The sequence below is a fragment of the Hirundo rustica genome, chromosome 5 (genome assembly GCF_015227805.2).
Source record: "Hirundo rustica isolate bHirRus1 chromosome 5, bHirRus1.pri.v3, whole genome shotgun sequence".
In the NCBI taxonomy this organism is placed as follows: domain Eukaryota; kingdom Metazoa; phylum Chordata; class Aves; order Passeriformes; family Hirundinidae; genus Hirundo; species Hirundo rustica.
Genome location: NC_053454.1, coordinates 2,985,838 through 3,004,482, shown reverse-complemented (window position 1 = coordinate 3,004,482; position 18,645 = coordinate 2,985,838). Strand labels below are relative to the sequence as shown.

At 38.7% G+C, this 18,645-nt stretch overlaps 1 protein-coding gene across 4 annotated transcripts in view; it reads right to left on the bottom strand.

Annotated features, from left to right (window-relative positions):
• CTNNA2 (catenin alpha 2) overlaps positions 1 to 18,645 on the bottom strand; it is a 462,766-nt gene that overhangs the window by 337,139 nt on the left and 106,982 nt on the right. For all 4 annotated transcript variants that reach the window (XM_040064114.2, XM_040064113.2, XM_040064118.2 and 1 more), the window contains exons 4-6: positions 12,994 to 13,160; positions 9,087 to 9,206; positions 6,761 to 7,027 (exon numbers count right to left, since the gene is read on the bottom strand). In XM_040064114.2, the coding sequence (XP_039920048.1) occupies positions 6,761 to 7,027; positions 9,087 to 9,206; positions 12,994 to 13,160 (554 nt within the window). The remainder of the gene's footprint in view (positions 1 to 6,760; positions 7,028 to 9,086; positions 9,207 to 12,993; positions 13,161 to 18,645) is intronic.

Genomic DNA, 18,645 nt, shown 5'->3' with positions numbered 1-18,645 from the left:
CCTAACCCACAGATACCCAGAGTGGTTCCCATTACAGAGATCACATTTTTGCCATGAATTTTCTACCAAAATCTTGACATTTCCAGTGCTGTCCCCTGTGCTCTGGAGCTGATCCTTTCCACAGTAATATATAAACAAGCCCACATATACACAGAAGAGGTTGTAATGGGAAATGCAGCAATAACTGAAAGGAAAAGCTCATTGGGCCCCTCAGCATCATCAGGATCCCAAAAATTTACTCTGACTCTTCCTCATTTGAGACATCACTTCAGCATCCTCAAACATACAGCTCTGCAAACAGGTGAAGCTTTTGGGTTTAGCACAAAATGCAACATTTTGCTGTTGGTGATTTTTTTCTTCATATGCAAAGCATGACCAGTCTGATGTTTCCCCTCTCAGGGGAGATCTCAGGAGTGCAGAAAGTGGCAAAATATCTCAATACTGCACAGAAGTTTTAGAAACATTGAGGTGCAGCCTGGCTGCCTTCACACAGGAAATGGTTGGCTTGACACTATTGCTGCGTAAAAGCCACTTCAGCCACACCAGGGACAAAAAAATCCAATTGTATTTTGGGGGTCCTAACACAAGAAATTTATGGACTTGGGGGAATGAGTCTAGATGACACCCACAAAGTTGATCAGAGGGCTGGAGCCCTCTGCTCTGGAGCCAGGCTGGGAGAGCTGAGGGTGTTCAAGAGAAGAGAAGGCTCCAGGGAGAGCTCAGAGACCCTTCCAGCACCTAAAGGGGCTCCAGGAGAGCTGGAGAAGGACTGGGCACAAGGGATGGAGGAACAGGACAAGGGAGAATGATAGGTTGGACAGGACTTCGAGCAACCTGGTCTAGTGGAAGGTGTCTCTGCTCATGGCAGGGGGTTGGAACAAGATGATCTTTAACACCCCTTCCTACCCAAAGCATTCTGAGATTCTACAATATTTCATCCAAATCCATACATGAGGTTATCTGAATTTGCACTTGAATGTACACTTTCACCAGTGCACTCCTAGTTAAATTCAATACAGAGCTGCTATTATACAGAAATTGCCATTTTCCTGGGCTAGAGCTACTCAAGCTCAACAGGTCTGGGTTCAAATTGCTGTCAGATGTGCAGTAATATTATTCCAATTGTTTCTTATGAATTTCAGTGGTGAAACAAACACATTTCAATTCTTGTTTCAAAGCTCACATTTTGTCCTGTTCTCTGCAGCATCACAAATCACTTCTCCGAGGAACATATTTACAAGCAAATTGCAATTCCATAAACGTTCTGCAAAAATCCATTCTCAGATAATCTAGCAGTTATTTGTCCAAAAGGGAACATTTTAAAGGTAGTCACTTAATGACACAGCATTTCTTCTGCCACATTTTGACAGCTCTTAATTTTCGTACCAAAAAAAAGCAATCTTTGCTATGGCTATACCCAGATATTTTGTCTTTTCAGTTTCCCTGTAATGTCTTCCCCTCATTACACACTTACTAGATCTTTCACTCCATTTAAGGTGTACTGCATTCTCTAGCCATGCAAAATATTCCTAAAGGAGCATTAATGTATTCACAAAATATGGTATGATTAATTATGAGCTGCATTTAACAGACTGGAGGACAGTGACCAGTGTCATCAGACACTTTTTCATCAAATGTAGTCAGCTCCAAAATAGTTGACTTGCTCAGTTCAAAATTTCATTAAAGATTGAATTATTTTGCCTCTAATTTCCCAGTTCAAATGCTGCTCATGACAAAAAATAGTAGAATTTCTGTACCCTGGGACCTATCCCAAATACATAAATACCTCAAGTACTAAAAAACATTTTAACCACCTCTTTCAATTCTGAACCATATCAAATCAAAGAATCATGCCTGAGTTGGGAGGGACCCACAACGATCACCCAGTCCAACTCCAGTCCCTTCCCAGGGCAGCACCAAGAGTCTCACCCTGTGCCTGAGAGCATTGTGCAAATGCTACTTGAACTCTGGCAGGTTTAGTGCTGTGACCACTTCCCCTCATATTCCCCTAAATCCCTTTATAACCCAGATTATTTTTACACTCAGAAATCAGAAAGTAAAGGGGTGACCCACAGGCTCAGCAGTTCAAGATGTGGCAAGGACCAACACTGCTGGACTGCAACTTTAAAGCCAAAATAGAGAGAAACAGTAAATCCAGTATTATAAAACATCAGATAAAACAACATCAGCTATAGGGCATGCCTGTTTGGATTAACATATATTAAAACTAAGCCCTATATAGTTCTTCTAACAAATAAAATATCATTTTATTCCATTGCTAGGGGAAGAACTTGCACACAAAAACACGACAGACAAGGAGAAAAGTCAGCTAAGCCATCTTATCAGTTCTTTCTGGAGCAATACAGAAAACAACAGATAATTGTTTTTGGCATCAGCAGAGAAAAGGGGGTTTGGTCCTTTTTTTTTTTCCTTTAGATATCTTCTCCTTCCCTCTCTAAACCAGAGGATTTATAAATTCTATTTAATTTTATTGCAGATAATTCAAGCCTTGCTTCAAACACAGGAATAATCCTTTTTATGGAGTTATGGTGCATGCATAGTAAACAGCTTTATATTTACAACACCATTACACCCACCTTCCCAGCACTGTACAAGAATGATTGCCCTCATTTTTCATATCCAAATCTAAAGGAAATTATTTAGAATTGCTTAAAATGTAAAGCATTGTATGTTACCCAGCCTGAAACCCCTAGAATCTGAATTGCCACTGTGATTAGCACTTCTGAGGTGTTGTCAGCACATCCCACTGACACAGCTACACTCCTTGGGACTCAGGAATTGTAATTCCAGTTCATATTCTGAGAGGAAGCTCCCTCCTACTCACCAGAGATCCCAAGTGCCCAGTAAATCCTATTTTTGCCCATCACTGCCCCTACTCTATTCCATCATGGAGAACCCATTCCCTAACAATCTGTGTGCAGCCCTTGTTGCAGCACAGACAGTCACGGAATCACAGAATTGTTTGGATTGGAAAAGCCCTCTAAGATCATTGAATCCAACTCCAGCTCTGCCAAGGCCACAAATAACCCCTGCCCCCAAGTGCTCCATCCCCATGGCTTTTTAATTCCCCCAGTGTTGGGGACTCCACCACTGCCCTGGGCAGTGGACAAACCTTTGGGTGAAGAAAACTTCCCTGATACACAGTCGAAACCCCCCTGGCGCAGGCTGAGGCCGTTCCCTCTCCTCCTGTCCCTGTTCCCTGCGAGCAGAGCCCAATTGCCCCCGGCTGTCCCCTCCTGTCAGGGAGTTGTGCAGAGCCACAAGGTTCCTCCTGAGCCTCCTTTTCTCCAGGCTGAGCCCCTTTCCAGCTCCCTCAGCCGCTCCTGGGGCTCCAGATCCCTCACCAGCTCTGCTCCCTTCCCTGGACAAAACTATTCCTTTACCTTATTTCCAGACATAAATGTAAATTTTTACATCCTCATATATTTTTACCCCTTCACAGTTCTCAAACCCACACCAGTGTTGATGCCATCTATCTTCACCTTAGTTTTCACCCCATTCAGGTTTCCTGCTCCTTCTCATTGCGTTTCTTCCCACTCAGTAATTTCACTGTCTTTTTAAAAATCTCCCTCCCCACCACACTCCAGTTTGATGTGTAACTTCTGTCTCTGCTGCACACCATGAGGGCTGTGGGGACGACACCAGATTAATCCATCCCACAATTTAACATGTGCCAACACAGCAGTCCCTCGATAACCAGAACATGTGGGACCTTACCAGATCAAAATTGCCACTACCTGAGTGAAAAAAGAGCCTTTCAGAGTTCACAGTAAGTTCTTCAAAAATATGTCTACACAGCTTACATAAATTTGGCCAAATGTCATGAGTAGGAAATAAACTGTGCACCCCCATTTCCATTAAGAACTGAGAAATATTTCACGAGCATAAAATATATGCCAAATTTTAATAACAAATTACTAATAAAACCAGAAATATCTGTTTTTAAATGATCTAAGATTAAAGCAGCAACAGGGAAGTTAAAGGACAAAGCAACAAGGCATTAAACATGTTCTTTTGTCATAAATCAACTTCAAACAGGACTTTAAAGGAAAAAATCTACTAAAAAACAGATTTATGAGCTCTCCTTATTTCTACATAAATTATCTCTGAGAAGCAACAAATGGCAACTACCTTCAAAATTTTGCAGGTAATAACTCACAGGTGACTTTACACAACACCCAATGTATAGAGTGTGACAATTATTAAAAGACCTAGTTAAACACAATGCCTGTGCTTCAAATAGGTAGAATAATTAGTTGTATTCCATGTGATGATATTTTGACTGAAAAATATTCAAATTACTCACATTGCAGTTATTTGAAATGCTCAACCACAGAACTTGTGTTCCAAAATTTGAAATAATGAAGGCTGAGAAGTGTTAAAAATATGGAAAAAAACTGTACACTTATTTTTAATATAGAATAATCCTCTTGGCACATAATGCAGGGTTTAGTAAGCACTTCATACCAAACACAAACTGATCTCAATTAATATGACTGAGACTGTAAAATAAATATTCTGTAAAGTTATTTTCATTAGAAAATACAAAGTTCCTTTCCCTTGCTGAAGTAATGTACTGCCACCATAAAAAGCAAGGTTTTTTTCTCCACCACCTTTTTACTCATTACATAGTTTCACTAGTCTGGTAATATTGCTTGTTTTCCTGGTTGTAAAACATAAAGGTAAACTCACAATCATTCCTCCATCACCAGCTGGAAGTTTTGACTTTTCCTTGGAGGTCAGGAAATGTCACGTTTGTAGCAAAATTAGGTGTGAATAAATCTCATTCAACAGCTAAGCAGTGAGTTAGAAAATGGATAATATAATTGTTTCAGTCTCTGTATAAGTCAAAGTTTTCATTCAGTTTCCTAAAATGAGAAAGAGAGAATTCCCCAGAAATGCTGTTTTTCCACATGTAATTATGAACAGAACATGCCACTATAGCTACACATCCACACACATGCATGGCTCCTGCAACATCACGGAAAGTGGAAAAGACTTTACCTGAGGAGAAAAAGGATGAATATTTTCATAGAGCCCAGGGGACAATATCTGGTGTCTCGCACAGTCTTCACTACATTTATTTTCCCCAAGCACAGCGACTCTCTTTGCATTGAATAGCAGCCTTTTTTTTTCCAGAAGGCAGCAGCAGCATCATCAGTTTGGGACTGAGAAGTCACATGTTTTCTGTCCCTGTTTGTGAAACCTTTGCTGTCCATAATGTGCAAAGTCCCACACAAAAGCCAGAATACAATCAGGCCACACAGGGACATTATTCCCAGGACCTTACCAACAAGGGACCCATGAGCTGAGGGGGCCCTGAAAACCCTGAGGAATTCTTAAAATCTCAACCCACAGTAATTGTGCAGGAAAAACCGCAGATGTAAGAATAGATGGAGACAAGCCCAGTCCAACAGGCTGTGAGATGAACCACCTGCACTATACCTCCATTTCCAACCCCAATCAGCAGGACTGAGCAGCTCCTGATTGCATGTGACAGATGCTGGGATTGCAACCTTGTGGCTTCATCAAAGTGAAAAGGACACCGTTCCCCAATAATAAGTTCAACAAATCTCTGCCTTAAGTCAAAAAGAAAGACGAAAATATTGTCAGAGACTGTCTGCAATAACCTTTTTCTTCACTGCCTGAAGAACAATCCTCACACGTGAGATAGGGGGAAATCATCAGACAGGACTGCTAATGAAATTAACAGCTAAACAACTAGCTGTCAGGAAAGTTGCTTATGTGAACCTGTATGTATTGCTGGAACAGAGGCTGCTGAACTGACTGCTATCAACTGTGTCTGACAGATGCTTTTTCCATAATTAATGGATTAACATAGTTCATGATTCAAGTTGAATGTTAATGTTTCCAGGACACTGAGCTCCATCACCATCTTCATTTTTTTGTCTTGTCTTCCTGACTTGTTAGACAAAGATGATTTTACCATTCAAGCAACCCAGATCTTGGTCACATTGATGCCTTAAGTTTTAGCTTTCATGCTTTTCAGATCCTGTGCTACCTAGGGGTGCAGTTCTGAGCCTCATTTCAGTGTTGGCTGTCTTCACAGAGTAGGTATACAAAATAAATCATTTTCCTGCTGAAGAACAAGGACAACAAGTACAAGTTTTCATGCCCAAAACCATAAACTAAGGTGGACTGAAGAGAGAAAACAAGAAGGCTGGGACTTCATAACCCAAAGCTGTAATTGGACAATTAAACCCCAAAACATATAAAAGTGGGAGACCTCGTTACCAGGCGTCCATTTTGTGACCATTTTGGGTCTACCTTGGGTGCAGTCCTGGCCAGGCCTTGTCCTGCCCAATGTGTACCCTTAAAGGCCTTTTAATAAATATCTACTTTACTCTCTAGCTCTGTCCAGTCTCTGTTCCAGGTAAGCCTTCCCAAGGCATCAACATAACTAAACAGCCAGATTAATCAGACTTTGCATTTTCTAGAAGTATATAGTGAGATTTGCCAAGGATCCTAAGGATAAAAAGAACTATTTTTCTCACTATCCCAACCACTGCATATGAACACAAATAACTCCTAATTAGCAACAGACAACTATTCCTCACTAAAACCAACACAAATTGATGTCTGCCCTTTGCCTGTGCAGTCTGAGGAAGTGGATGTGAATGAAAAAAGGAATTTGAGTCCTGTATAAGAACTCCTTATCTAAAAGCTCAGTAGGTTGTGTGGAGAAACACCTCATTTTCCACAGCCTGCTGATACTCACATCAAACTCATTCAAAGCAGCAGCGAGTTCTCCTATGCCAGTGTGGCCCTTGTTCTCATCAGTGGGCGAGGTGGCCTGGGCAGCATTGGAGATGCCAGCAATCGCTTCCTGCACCTGCTTGAAGACGTAGTCCCTGTTGGCCCTCGTGGCTGCGACGTCGGGGTGGCGGAGGAAGGCCTGCGAGGCCGTGTACAACATGGTGGCGTTCTTCTTCAGAGCCCCTCGGGCTGCAGCCATCTCGTCCCTGCAGTGAGGATCCTTCAGCTCCTGGATGAAAACACACAGCTTTTAGAGAGGGAAACGAAAGGGGTTGTGTTAAATGTATTGCCTTGAGCACCCGGGCGTGAACGCCGTGCAGTGGTTTTGCAGAGATGGAATCAATGGCAGAACCATAAATCGCTGCAGGAATTCCTTTCCTGCCCAAGGAAGTCCAGTCCTTCTGTGTCACTACAGCTGTTACATTCTACTCACAGTATCTTACCAAAGAGTCACTTCCCTTTTGCAAAAACCTATTAAAAATGTAAATAAAACATTCAAAATTACTCTTCCCAAACAACTGGATTCCTTCTGCTGAGTCCATAATGGCAATGCAAGTGCAACACCCCTCGTACAGCAAGCGCCTGATTTTTCTAATTACTACACCCATGTCCTTTTTTAAAATTATCATACGGTAGACCTTTAAAAAATCAGAAGTATTACATAGATGAATATCACAGAATCAAAGAATTAACTAGGTTGGAAAAGACTTTTGAGATCATCATGTCTAGCCTGTGACCTAATACCATATAGTTTTAGTTATTAAAGACCTACTAAATATGTCTCTCAACATTTCTAATTTGCTTCCCTTCATATTTTGCTCTACTCATCATTTTGAGTTTGTATACTTAGAATATAATGACAGATACTTTCTTTTGCTTTCCCAGACAGCAAGAATCAGATACTGCACAATATGTTACCAGAATTATTAATTATTATTATTTAACCCATGATTTTTTTTTTAGTTATAGTGTATACCATACTGTCCTTGAAAGCCTTACAAACATTAAGACAGCCCTAACAATAAACAAAACTTTGTTACTTCTATTTAAAAGCTGTGAACAAACCAGTCACGAGAGCTAAACAGTTTATTTATGTTCACACATTGAATCTATCACGACATTGAAAAAGGACCCAGATATTCCAACCATTTGAAGGTTCTACCCATTGATGAATTTCAACCATACATGGCTGACAGGTCTTCAGAGAGATTTTTTTGCCATATTCTTGTGTGTTCAATGAGGACTTAAGAAATACAAACATTAATTAACCTTCACATTCTTCCCTTTTTCCCATATTTGGTGCTTTATTCCCACAAGGGAAGTGTCTGAATGTACAGAAGAGCACTCTCCATATAGTGCCTAAATTCTGCATTTTTAATTTATTTGTCTTAGTCAGATGGTTTGCTTTTCTTTAGTCCTGCAAGGAGCAGGGAGATGGGCTTGATGATCCTAACAGGTGTCTTCCAATTTGAGATATTCAATAATGAAATTTCAATATAACCCCCCAAATGGTATTTTTTCATTAAAAAGCCCCACAATCATGATTTAGAAGTAAATTGCCATTACTGCATTTCAGAAAATAAATAGGTAATGAATATGAAAATAAATAGGATGAAAACGGAAAGCCAGATTTTCAAGTCCTGTGTGCAATGCAGTAGAGAGACATCCTTGAATTATTGCTGGTATTCAAATATAATTGAAGTTGGAGAGACCTTATATAACTCTACAGTATCTTAAAAAGAACAGGGTTCAGGGGAAAGTTATCTTTATTGCAAAGTTGTACAATGACTGGCCTTGAATAAATGTTATCATGACTTTCTGGTCTCTTTTTCAGCTGCCTTAGCAATGAATAAATGGATAAATTATTTTCTTTTAATCTGAAAATTATTAATAATGGTTTTAAGCACAAAGTAGATTTCTGTTCCTCCTGAACTTGAATTATACTGAACTAGCAAAGAGCTCATGCTTTGCCAGCTGTCAGAGTGACCTGAAATCTACATAGGTTAGAATTAAATGGGAATAATCATTGAATTAATACTATCCTTAACCTCCTGAATCACTTCCTTCTTCACTCTTCAATCTGTTATTAATTGCAGCCTCTTGGAAGCTACTCTTAAAGAAACGGCCCTTTTGAGAAACTTCATCACATTCAAAAATAATCAGTGCATATAAATTATAGGCCATGACATAGCAACAAATGGTTCATTGCACATTTTAAACCAGACTTGGACATAAAACACAAGAACTTTAGAATTAAGATGGACTTTTCCAACCACTCCTGTACTCACCTGTTGTCGCCTCGCAGCGACATAGTTCAATTTTACCATTTCCTTCCCAAATTCCTTAAAGCGATTGGCTAAATCTTGCTCATTTGTTGCATTTTTCACAGCTTCTAGTGCCTCCTCTACCTACAACGCAATAAATCAGTTCCGTCAGCATTTTAATTCACTTCACAGAAAGCCTGTGACTCCTCCACCCAATACTCTGTCTTACATGGACCCAATTTAGGTTTCACATCCATCACTGTACACATGCTTTATGAGAGTCCTATGAACTTTAATTAGGTTTTTAATAGAGCAGCTGTCACTCTGCATTACTGTCCATTTACTGTGCCTTGGGATCATGTAAGACTAATGTCAAAGATATCACAGTATTAATTTCCCTGCTCACACTTATCAGATGAAATATTTAATATCTGAGGGGTTTAAAACAAAATACATGAGTATGTTCTTAATGTGTGGTAGAGGTTTTATGGGGAAACAAAAAAAGTTATCACTTCTGGACAAAAAATATATTAAAAGGAAATTCAAACTTACCATTATGGTTGAAATTTACCCTGATAAATCCAAAACACTCTATCTTTGTGAAACAAATGATAGCTTCAGCTCAGAGTATTTGTATTTCTTTTTTTTCTCAGCTCTGAGCTTTCCTTCTTTAGTTATTTAACACTGAGGAAAGAATCTACCAAAAAAACACACCTGCACTTATTCAGTGACACTGTAGCTAACAAAGATAAAACCCCAGTTATACCAACAAGTTGATCTACCAAATGTATTGTGAACCTCTACCTTATATGCAAAGCAAGAAGAAATATCTGAAGGGATAAAATGCTCTTTTCATGCAATAAGTAAAGGAAACATTACTGTGACTAGATGGGAATTCAAAGTTGTGTTTCTCTCCCTCAGAAGATAAAAATGCAATTCCAAGCAAAAAAATTGAGAACTGAAAAGATGCTACCAATCCTTCTTGCTAAAAGCTATTGTTCAGCTAAAAGCTACGGTTCATAAGAACATGCGTAACAAATTTTCCCCTCAAAAGGCAAGGTCTTATTGGGATGGGGACAAGCAGAGGTTTGCAGCTCTCCAGACACTGCTGGGAATCAATAAATTCAGCAGTAGCTGGTGTCTATATAGTTTAGAAAGGCACAATTATGTGCAGAACCTGTCTTTTTATTGCTTGAGTTGCTCTGTTTTCCTACCACTGAGAGAGTATATTTTGATTTTGAGCTTTTACCTACTTACTGCAGATTTACAAATTACAGGGAGTAGAGTAGCAAACTCATACATTTCTATTGGAAAATGCGTAATTCAGGAACATAAATTCATAGCTGTTACCTTGAAAATTATAAACCAAGTTCTGCCAATTTACAAGCTACAAGCTTACTCAGAATCCAAATTACCTCTTCTTTTACTCTTAAGGAGAACAGAGATTTTTAAAAATGAACTGACTGCCTTACCATCAACACAAATTGCAAAAGCATCCTTGTATGAAATCTCTTGCAGAGCTTCTTGCAAAATATGCACATTTTCCTTTTTCATCAAGAAACATTTACATTAAAATACCTTCATCTTTATTATGTTTGTAGTGTCAAGCACAGACATGACAAACTGATACACATTTTTCTACGTCCTGCTCCATATGAAATAGACTTCATGAAAAAATTGTCAGAGATTCCACTCTGATTATCAGATTTCAAAGGATGCTGATCGTACTCTGTGATGTCAGTTGGAGTTCAAGACCACAGATTCCAAAATTAAGAAATCAGTTATGAGAAATACTAGAAAGCACAGGAGCACAAGCCCCTTTTTAATGGTATTTTTATTATTACAATTTTCTTTTTATTATTACAAATCCATTCTGGAGTTCTCCATCCTTGAGAAAACACTCAGCTGACCTGTTCCTCTGATTAACTAGGCTGAAGTTAATTACAATAAATCTATAATTCTCTGTGTGCATGACCACATACTATAACAGTACATGGTTTTTTAATGTGTTAACAAAAGCTTCTGCAATGACCACTATTTCTAATTTTAGCAGTGCAAAAGATAACCTGAACGCAATGACCAAGAGTCCTTCCAGAAAGCACCTCCATAAATTTCCTCTAAAATACTAATTAAAATGCACCATTTCCTGGGAAGCCTTTGACATGCTTTCAGAGAAAACTGATTACAGCACAATTCAGCATAAATTAGGCTTCATTACTCTGACATGCAGAATTATTTTAGTTCATTAATTTTATGGGTAACTTACACAAGTTTTTGAAGGTTACCTTTGACTCAATAGAAGAGCTGTTCCTTCATCAATTTTCTATAGTATAACCACTTTCCCCCCCAGTAATTCATCTGCAAATTCATCTGCAAATTCATTAGTAATTCACTAAAAGCAGTTAGCATTGTTAAGTGGTAAAATAAGGATATTTATGTGTTTAATCCTCAGAAATAAATTACCCTTTTTACCATGAAAATTAAAGTCATAGTTAAGGCCCTTATGTCGAATTTTGCCGAAAACAACCAGAGATCTCTGACTTCTGAAAGAGAACTTGTAATACCATTAGATAAATGCTGAGATTACAAAGCACATTGCCAGACACAGCCTTTGCAAATCTGGGGTGCAAACTGTGCAAGGAAATCCACCCGCTTACAAACCAGCACTGGACATCTGTATTTTACATAACAGAGTACTCCGCTGCAAAAGAAATCTCAGATGGGACAACAGAATTTCTCATTGCCGGTGAAAGAGCTTGAATACAAATTTTCATCATAATGTTCAGAAAATAACTGTTGTTTATGATATTCAAGTGTTTGCCTTGCTAGGAAAGGACATCTTGAATTACAGCTACACGGCGCATTATAGAGAGGAAAAATTAAAAGCATATTGGAGAGAGACACTGCTTACACTGCACCCAACCAGAGGCATGTGCTGACAATTCTGAGAGCAGCATTTGATTAATTAAAGCAGAGCTCACTAGAACCTGCGCTGAAAAACAGGCCTTTTTCCTTATGAAAAGTGTTTTCCAGCTATTCATGTTATCTGCACAGTTTGCAAGTTGAAGGGTTCTCACTGTTTTTCCAGAACATGAGATTGTTGTGCAGTTACACTGTCAAAAAGATAAATTAAAAAAAAAAAAAAAACAACCCAAAAAAAACAAACCACAACTTTCTGAACAGTTGCTAAAAAGAAGCAACTCTCCATCTCCTCTGTTAAAACCACACATGCACTCTGCAGGCTTTAAATATTCTGTATATGACTTTCTGCACAATTTTGTTGTGTTTCAGAGGTTTTTGATGATTTGTTTCTGCAATAAAAATGTATCAGTGCAACAACTAGGGAGAGTAGAAAAATATATCTCCTAGCTTCAAATGAAAATCTTTTTAATACTCCTGTATAAAAATGTGAATGGTGGTGGTCAAAAGTGAATATAAATATGTTCAAACTATCTGGTAATTTTTAATTCCTCTTTTATTCTTTGATTAGACAGTTGTACTATTGTCTCTCTCAGAATTAAACATTCAATCTTTAGATATATTCAGAAGTCAGAAAGAGAAAAAAAGAAGAGTAGACAACTATAGTACCTAAACTGTGCCAGAAGACAAAAATACTGGGACAGGAACTGGGATAAGATGTAAGTGGAGCAAATGCTTCAGCTCAGGTCAGAGAGCTGATTAACAGCAGTATTAGTCCAGTCACTGAAGATTGCTCACAAATTTTGCTGTAAGTGTTCAAATATTAATTTCTGCAGGATTATGAAAATGAATGAGACTAATGCAGAAATGTGTTAACTCCTACCTCTGATCTGCACTTTAAGAGGACAAAGTGGAGAGTAAGGAATGAGGACAGTTACCTTCCTAACCAATTTATCCCCTTTTTGCCCGCGCAAAGCACACAAACCCAAGAGAGAAGGTGAAAAACACCTACGATTTTGAGGTGTGAGAGGAGCCTCATGACATCAGCCATGTCAGCCAGGATGAGCAGGCGGGTGACAGCCGAGAGTAGGGCGCGGGCAGCGCGCACCATGGTGCCCCTCTTCACCGAGGAGCAGGGGTCGTCCGCGAACTCCGATGAGGCGATGCGCATCGTTTCCCCTGCGAGTGGAACACAAACGGTCGCTCTGGTTAGCTTTCTGCCTTGAGGTTTTTATTTGTCCACGAAGTATAAATAACTCACTAAAAGCTAAACTAAGTGCTGTTGGGAAATAAATCAGAGAACCACAAAACCCTTGGGTTGGAAGGGGACCTAAAGCCCATCCAGTTCCATCCCAGGGACACCTTCCACTGTGTCAGAGCAACCCAAGCCCTGTCCAACCGGGCCTTGGACACTTCCAGGGATCCAGGGGCAGCCACAGCTTCTCTGGGCAACCCTTCCAGGGCCTCCCTGCCCTCATGGGGAGAAATTCCTTCCCAATATCCGATCTAACCCTGCACCCTGGCAGTCTGAAGCCATTCCCCCTTGTCCTGTCCCTCCATGCGTTGTTCCAAGTCTCTCCCCAGCTCTCCTGGAGCCCCTTTAGGCACTGGAAGGTCTCCCTGGAGCCTTCTCTTCTCCAGGCTGAACAAGCCCAGCTCTCTCAGCCTGGCTATGATTCACAGATTTTATATTAACCCAACCTTTGCTGTTTGTTTCCAGTGCAGAATCTCAAAAAGAAAGTATTTCTAATGTGAAATCAAAGCATATTTACATTGCTTTTAAGACCATTATAACAACATTAGAAAAAAAATCCCAGATGGCAAAACTTCCCATGAGACACTGTAAATAATGGGTGAGAGATTTAATACGGCCACAGTTATTAATTCCCATCAGAACTCTTTTCCTTATTGTATTTACCATTAGGACTGAGTGTTCAAGTTATAATTTGCAAGCAGTGTATCTTGAATGATAAACTGACAATATACAATTTCAAAATACAATTCAAGTGGCTCATTTCTAAGGCTACATACTCCTCTTAGCTTTCCATAAGGTTGGCAAAACTCTACAAAATTTCCGAGAAGAAAATTAACAATCATTGCTAGATAAAAAGGGAACAAACCAGATTTCTAAACATACTTAAATGCTATATTGCTCAGCTTCACAGAGCTGAAATTCAAGGTAAAACAGAAAGCAAGGTTTCTGGAAGAGGACCACAGTTTGCTGTCCCTACCTTCCCATGCATTTTACCCATGTGCCAAAAATCACTGAAACTAGGAGCAAGGAATTCTGCCACTACAAAGATTTTTATAATATATATTTTAATTCAAACAGTTATTTGAAAATTTATCCACAATTCTTGGCTGAGAGTGGGCTAAAAATTGAAAATAAAAGTTCTTTATCATTATTATTGTAATTATTATTAGTCAATGACTCAAATATTTCATGTAAAAGGAGATATTGAGAGCAACCACAGAACAGCTGAGAGCCCAGCATGTGAGCAAGGGTTAGAGTTTCCTAACTGGGAATTTGATCCCAGTGCTGGACTAGCTTCATCTAACCAGTGTAAGATTGTAAGGCATCATCGTGCCTTCAATAATTTATTGAGGGAAAGCAACAATTCCAGCTTTGTGTAGAGAGTTGCACTCTTGGAGCATATTGAGTTGATTGAACCCAAGGGGACACAAACCACAGGAAATCCCAGCAAGGCTTTTTCCCTTATTTAAGCTTTAAGTAGGATTCAGATGAGATGGAAGCGATTCCAAGCATCCAGCAACAAAACTCTTGTAAGTGAAAGTACTGAATTTTAGAGAAATCCAATCTGAAATGGCATCCAAAGCAAGCTTTCGATTTTGGAATCAGATGCCTGCAAATTGTTTAAATTCCATTTTGGTGCTGAAGAGATTTTACCATTTTCTGCCAAACTGGCAGTGTGTTGCTTCAGATAAATATTTAAATTGGATGATGAAATACAGAAATAATATTTGGTAATGGGCCAGTGGCACCAGAAAAGCAAGAAGGAAAATTATGTTCTAAGCCTTGAATATCCAAGGAGATAACCCTAGCAAAAGATTCGAAAATCAACACTCAAGGGTAGAGGAAAAATGCACAGAAGGTCAAAAGGAAACAAAGAGAGAAACAAAACCAAAAAGCTATTAAAAGAGCTTGGATTAGATATTTAACCTTAAAAGGTCACATTAGGTGAAATAAGTCTCCAAAATAATTAAGCAAAAATTATTAAATAGAAACAATCAAATAAGCAAAACAAAAATATGAGTATAAAAGTTCACAGCAGGTTGTTTAAAACTCAACAAGATCTAGTAGTTCATAATTTAGACTCTAATAGCCAAAGACACCAGCAGTTATGGGGAGGAAGGCTCATTTGTCTCAGTGCCAATTAACATATTTTAATCCTTTTACAGGAGTGGTAATAAACTACTCTTAGGCTAAAGGCAATACTGGAGCTTCAGCTAGCCCAATTATTTTTTAGAGAAACCTTTTTATCTGGAAAAAGTCAGCCCTACGTTTAGTCATTCATTTCTTTCCAAATGCATTTCAAGTTACTCTATATTAAATTACTTTCAGTGAGAATTGGGTCAAGACAAGAAACACATCTGAAGTCATCAGGTCTCATTCCTTGCCACTGCAGTCAGTCAAGTGATAATATAATTAATAATGATCTTAATATGATAATAGCTACACTCCTAAACTTATCAAGTTTCCATCTTAGAAACAGCTCAGACATTTAACCCCAATTAATCCTGCGTGAAGTGGGAAAATCACTCCAAAATTAACTCCAAAATCTGACAGGTTTTTTTCATTAGAAACACTTCAATGCCATACTGCCTGTACTTGTAGATAATTAAAATCCATTTCTTCTCATGCCCCATTTGTCCTTCATTTTCACTGTGTTCTTCTTCCACTCTTGTCCCTATGTCCCCTCTTGGCTTTGTGCATTTTTGTGAGGAATTCTGTCTCTTCTAATTGCACACAATATCCATTTCTATAAACATCACAGCAGCCTCATGAAACAATTCTGCTTCTGGAGTACAAAGGATAAGACCTGCAGGTTTCTAGGACCATTTGCAGCTATGAGAAATTTTCGTGGAATTCCAAAATATCCTGGGTTGGAACTGTAGGGATCACTGAGTCCAGCTCCTGGTCCTACACAGGACACCCCAAAAATCCCACAGTATCGCCAGAGTTAAAAACAGCAAAAGTTTATCAGCAGATGATTGCAAAGGTCACCAAAAAAAGCTACTGGAATTTCATGGCAAACTTAAGGTAAACATCTACCTGGGAGAAAAGGATTGAACCAAGACTTTCGATGGTTAATAGACAGAGGGAAATGTCATTTTTTCCAAAGCCCTGAAGTGTTTATTAAGAAAGACAGAAGATGGGCACAGAGCAGCAACCTAGAGAACAGCTGAGATCAGTAGGGAATGCTGACAATACACCAAACACCTGGAAATAATTACCAGAACAATGACAGATTGATTGGATGCACCACTCCTGAGCAGTTCTCAAATGGAAGAAATTAATAAAGCTACAGTCTAATTAATCCATTTCTTTCAGATTTTTCCTTCTACATGTCCAAAATTAAAAGACAGAACAACTGATCCAAGACATAATGGAAGTATTTTCCTCGTAATTAGAGCAAAAGCACTGTTACGAAGCTATTCTAAATTATAATAATATATAGACCCAAACTGAGTTGCACATTCCATATAAAAGAATGAGGATTATACTGAATCATTATATGATAGATTTGAACAACCCATAATTGTTAATAAGGTATATTTAAATTATTTAAGCAGGTTTTAATCCTTTCATCATAGATGTTGTCATGTTAAGAAACAAAAGCAAACCCTTCCAGATGCAAAGATCTGCAATTTTATCCCCCTTGGTTTTGTCTAGAAATTCACCAAGCAGAGTAGGATCACTCGCTTTCCATCCCAGTATATATCTGAACAGTTAAATTTTAGGAATAATGACCTTACTCTGGTCTTGGATGGTTGGTTTCTCACTGTCTACATTCCTCCTACCTTATTAATCACATTGATTATTTACCATGTCTCTTCAAACATCATATTTTCAAAATCCAGTCTCCGCAACTGAACATGTTCCTTTCAGTATTAACCTCTGTTTGACACTATCAGAATGTGGGAAGTAATTTGCAAACCATTTTCATCCTGCATACTTACTAAATACAAATATACATTAAAAATTCTATTCAGAATTCTAAAAGCTTCACACAAATGTCTGTTTAGTCTTCCCTTTCCTTAACAGCTCTTTTCTAAATCTTTACTACTATGTCCCCTAAACTTATCTCCTCTTCCACTTGCAGCTGGGACTTTGTGCTCCATCTGTGAGAGAATGACCACTGTTCTCATCATTTTAATGGATTTCAAGGCCAGAAAAGCCATCTCTGATCAAGCCTGATCTTTTCCAGTCACATTTCAGCTCCTAGAGTTGTGTCTCTGGAACTGATTGTACAGACAACCCAGTTCACTTACATTTGATTCACTTTACATTTGACATTTAGATAGAGCGATGGAAGATGAATCATTCTGCATTTTAAAGCACAATGGATAGCCTTAAATCTAGTAGGTATTTTAGATTCAATGTTCTCTCTTAGATCCAAGAACACACCACATCATTCAATTCACGGACCATTAAAATATATAATTTTAATTAACGGAACTCCTTTTCTGAGGGAGAGAAAATAGCAAGACTACAGAACTTTTAAGATATTTGGCCAATATTTATGACAATGTAAGACAATTTATCCATGAATGTTATGTTTTAGAAAGAACTTTTCTAATTAATAGTCAGATTAATAGTGTATTTGGAACATTGCTGATACACTTAAGTGCAATAAAGCACAAATTTTAATTGAAAACTAAATTGTTTGGGATGTGAGGATACATTAGCATCTCTAATCCCACTTTGCAACTCAGCTGCTCTCCATGGGTTAACATCCTTCAGGGACACACTAAACTGATCTGCCTTCACTGAACTGGAGAGTTCAGTGAACATCAACATGAACATTTCAGATGCTCAGCACTGTGTTTGAGAACATGAAAACACATTGGACCTCTTGAGATACCAATAAATACAGAGGCAAATTTAAAACTCAAGCTCAACTGAATTATAATGATAATGTGGCTTTATTTGTATCCTGGCAAAAGTCACGCTGCTAAACTACAATGTTTGACAGAAACATGGAGTATAAAGAAAGAGTATAAAGAAAGTCACAGAAAGGTTTGGGAGGAACCATAAAGCCCTTTGCAAGGAACCATAAAGCCCAACTTGTTCCACCCCCTGCCACGGGCAGGGACACCTTCCACTGTCCCAGTTTGCTCCGAGCCCTGTCTAACTTGGCCTTGGACACTTCCAGGGATCCAGGGGCAGCCACAGCTTCTCTGGGCACCCTCTGCCAGGGCCTCCTCACCCTGACAGGGAAGAATTCCTTCCCAACTTCCCATCTACATCTACTCTAAACTCTTCTCCTTTGTCCTATCAGCAAGAAGTTCATCTACCAATTTTTCCACAACAACTATGCTTATACTAAAAATTTGAAATCTCTAATTAAAATATGTATTTTCTTCCTTCTCCAAATGCTGCAGAGTTGTGTCAAGATGCACATTCAAAATGAATTCATCA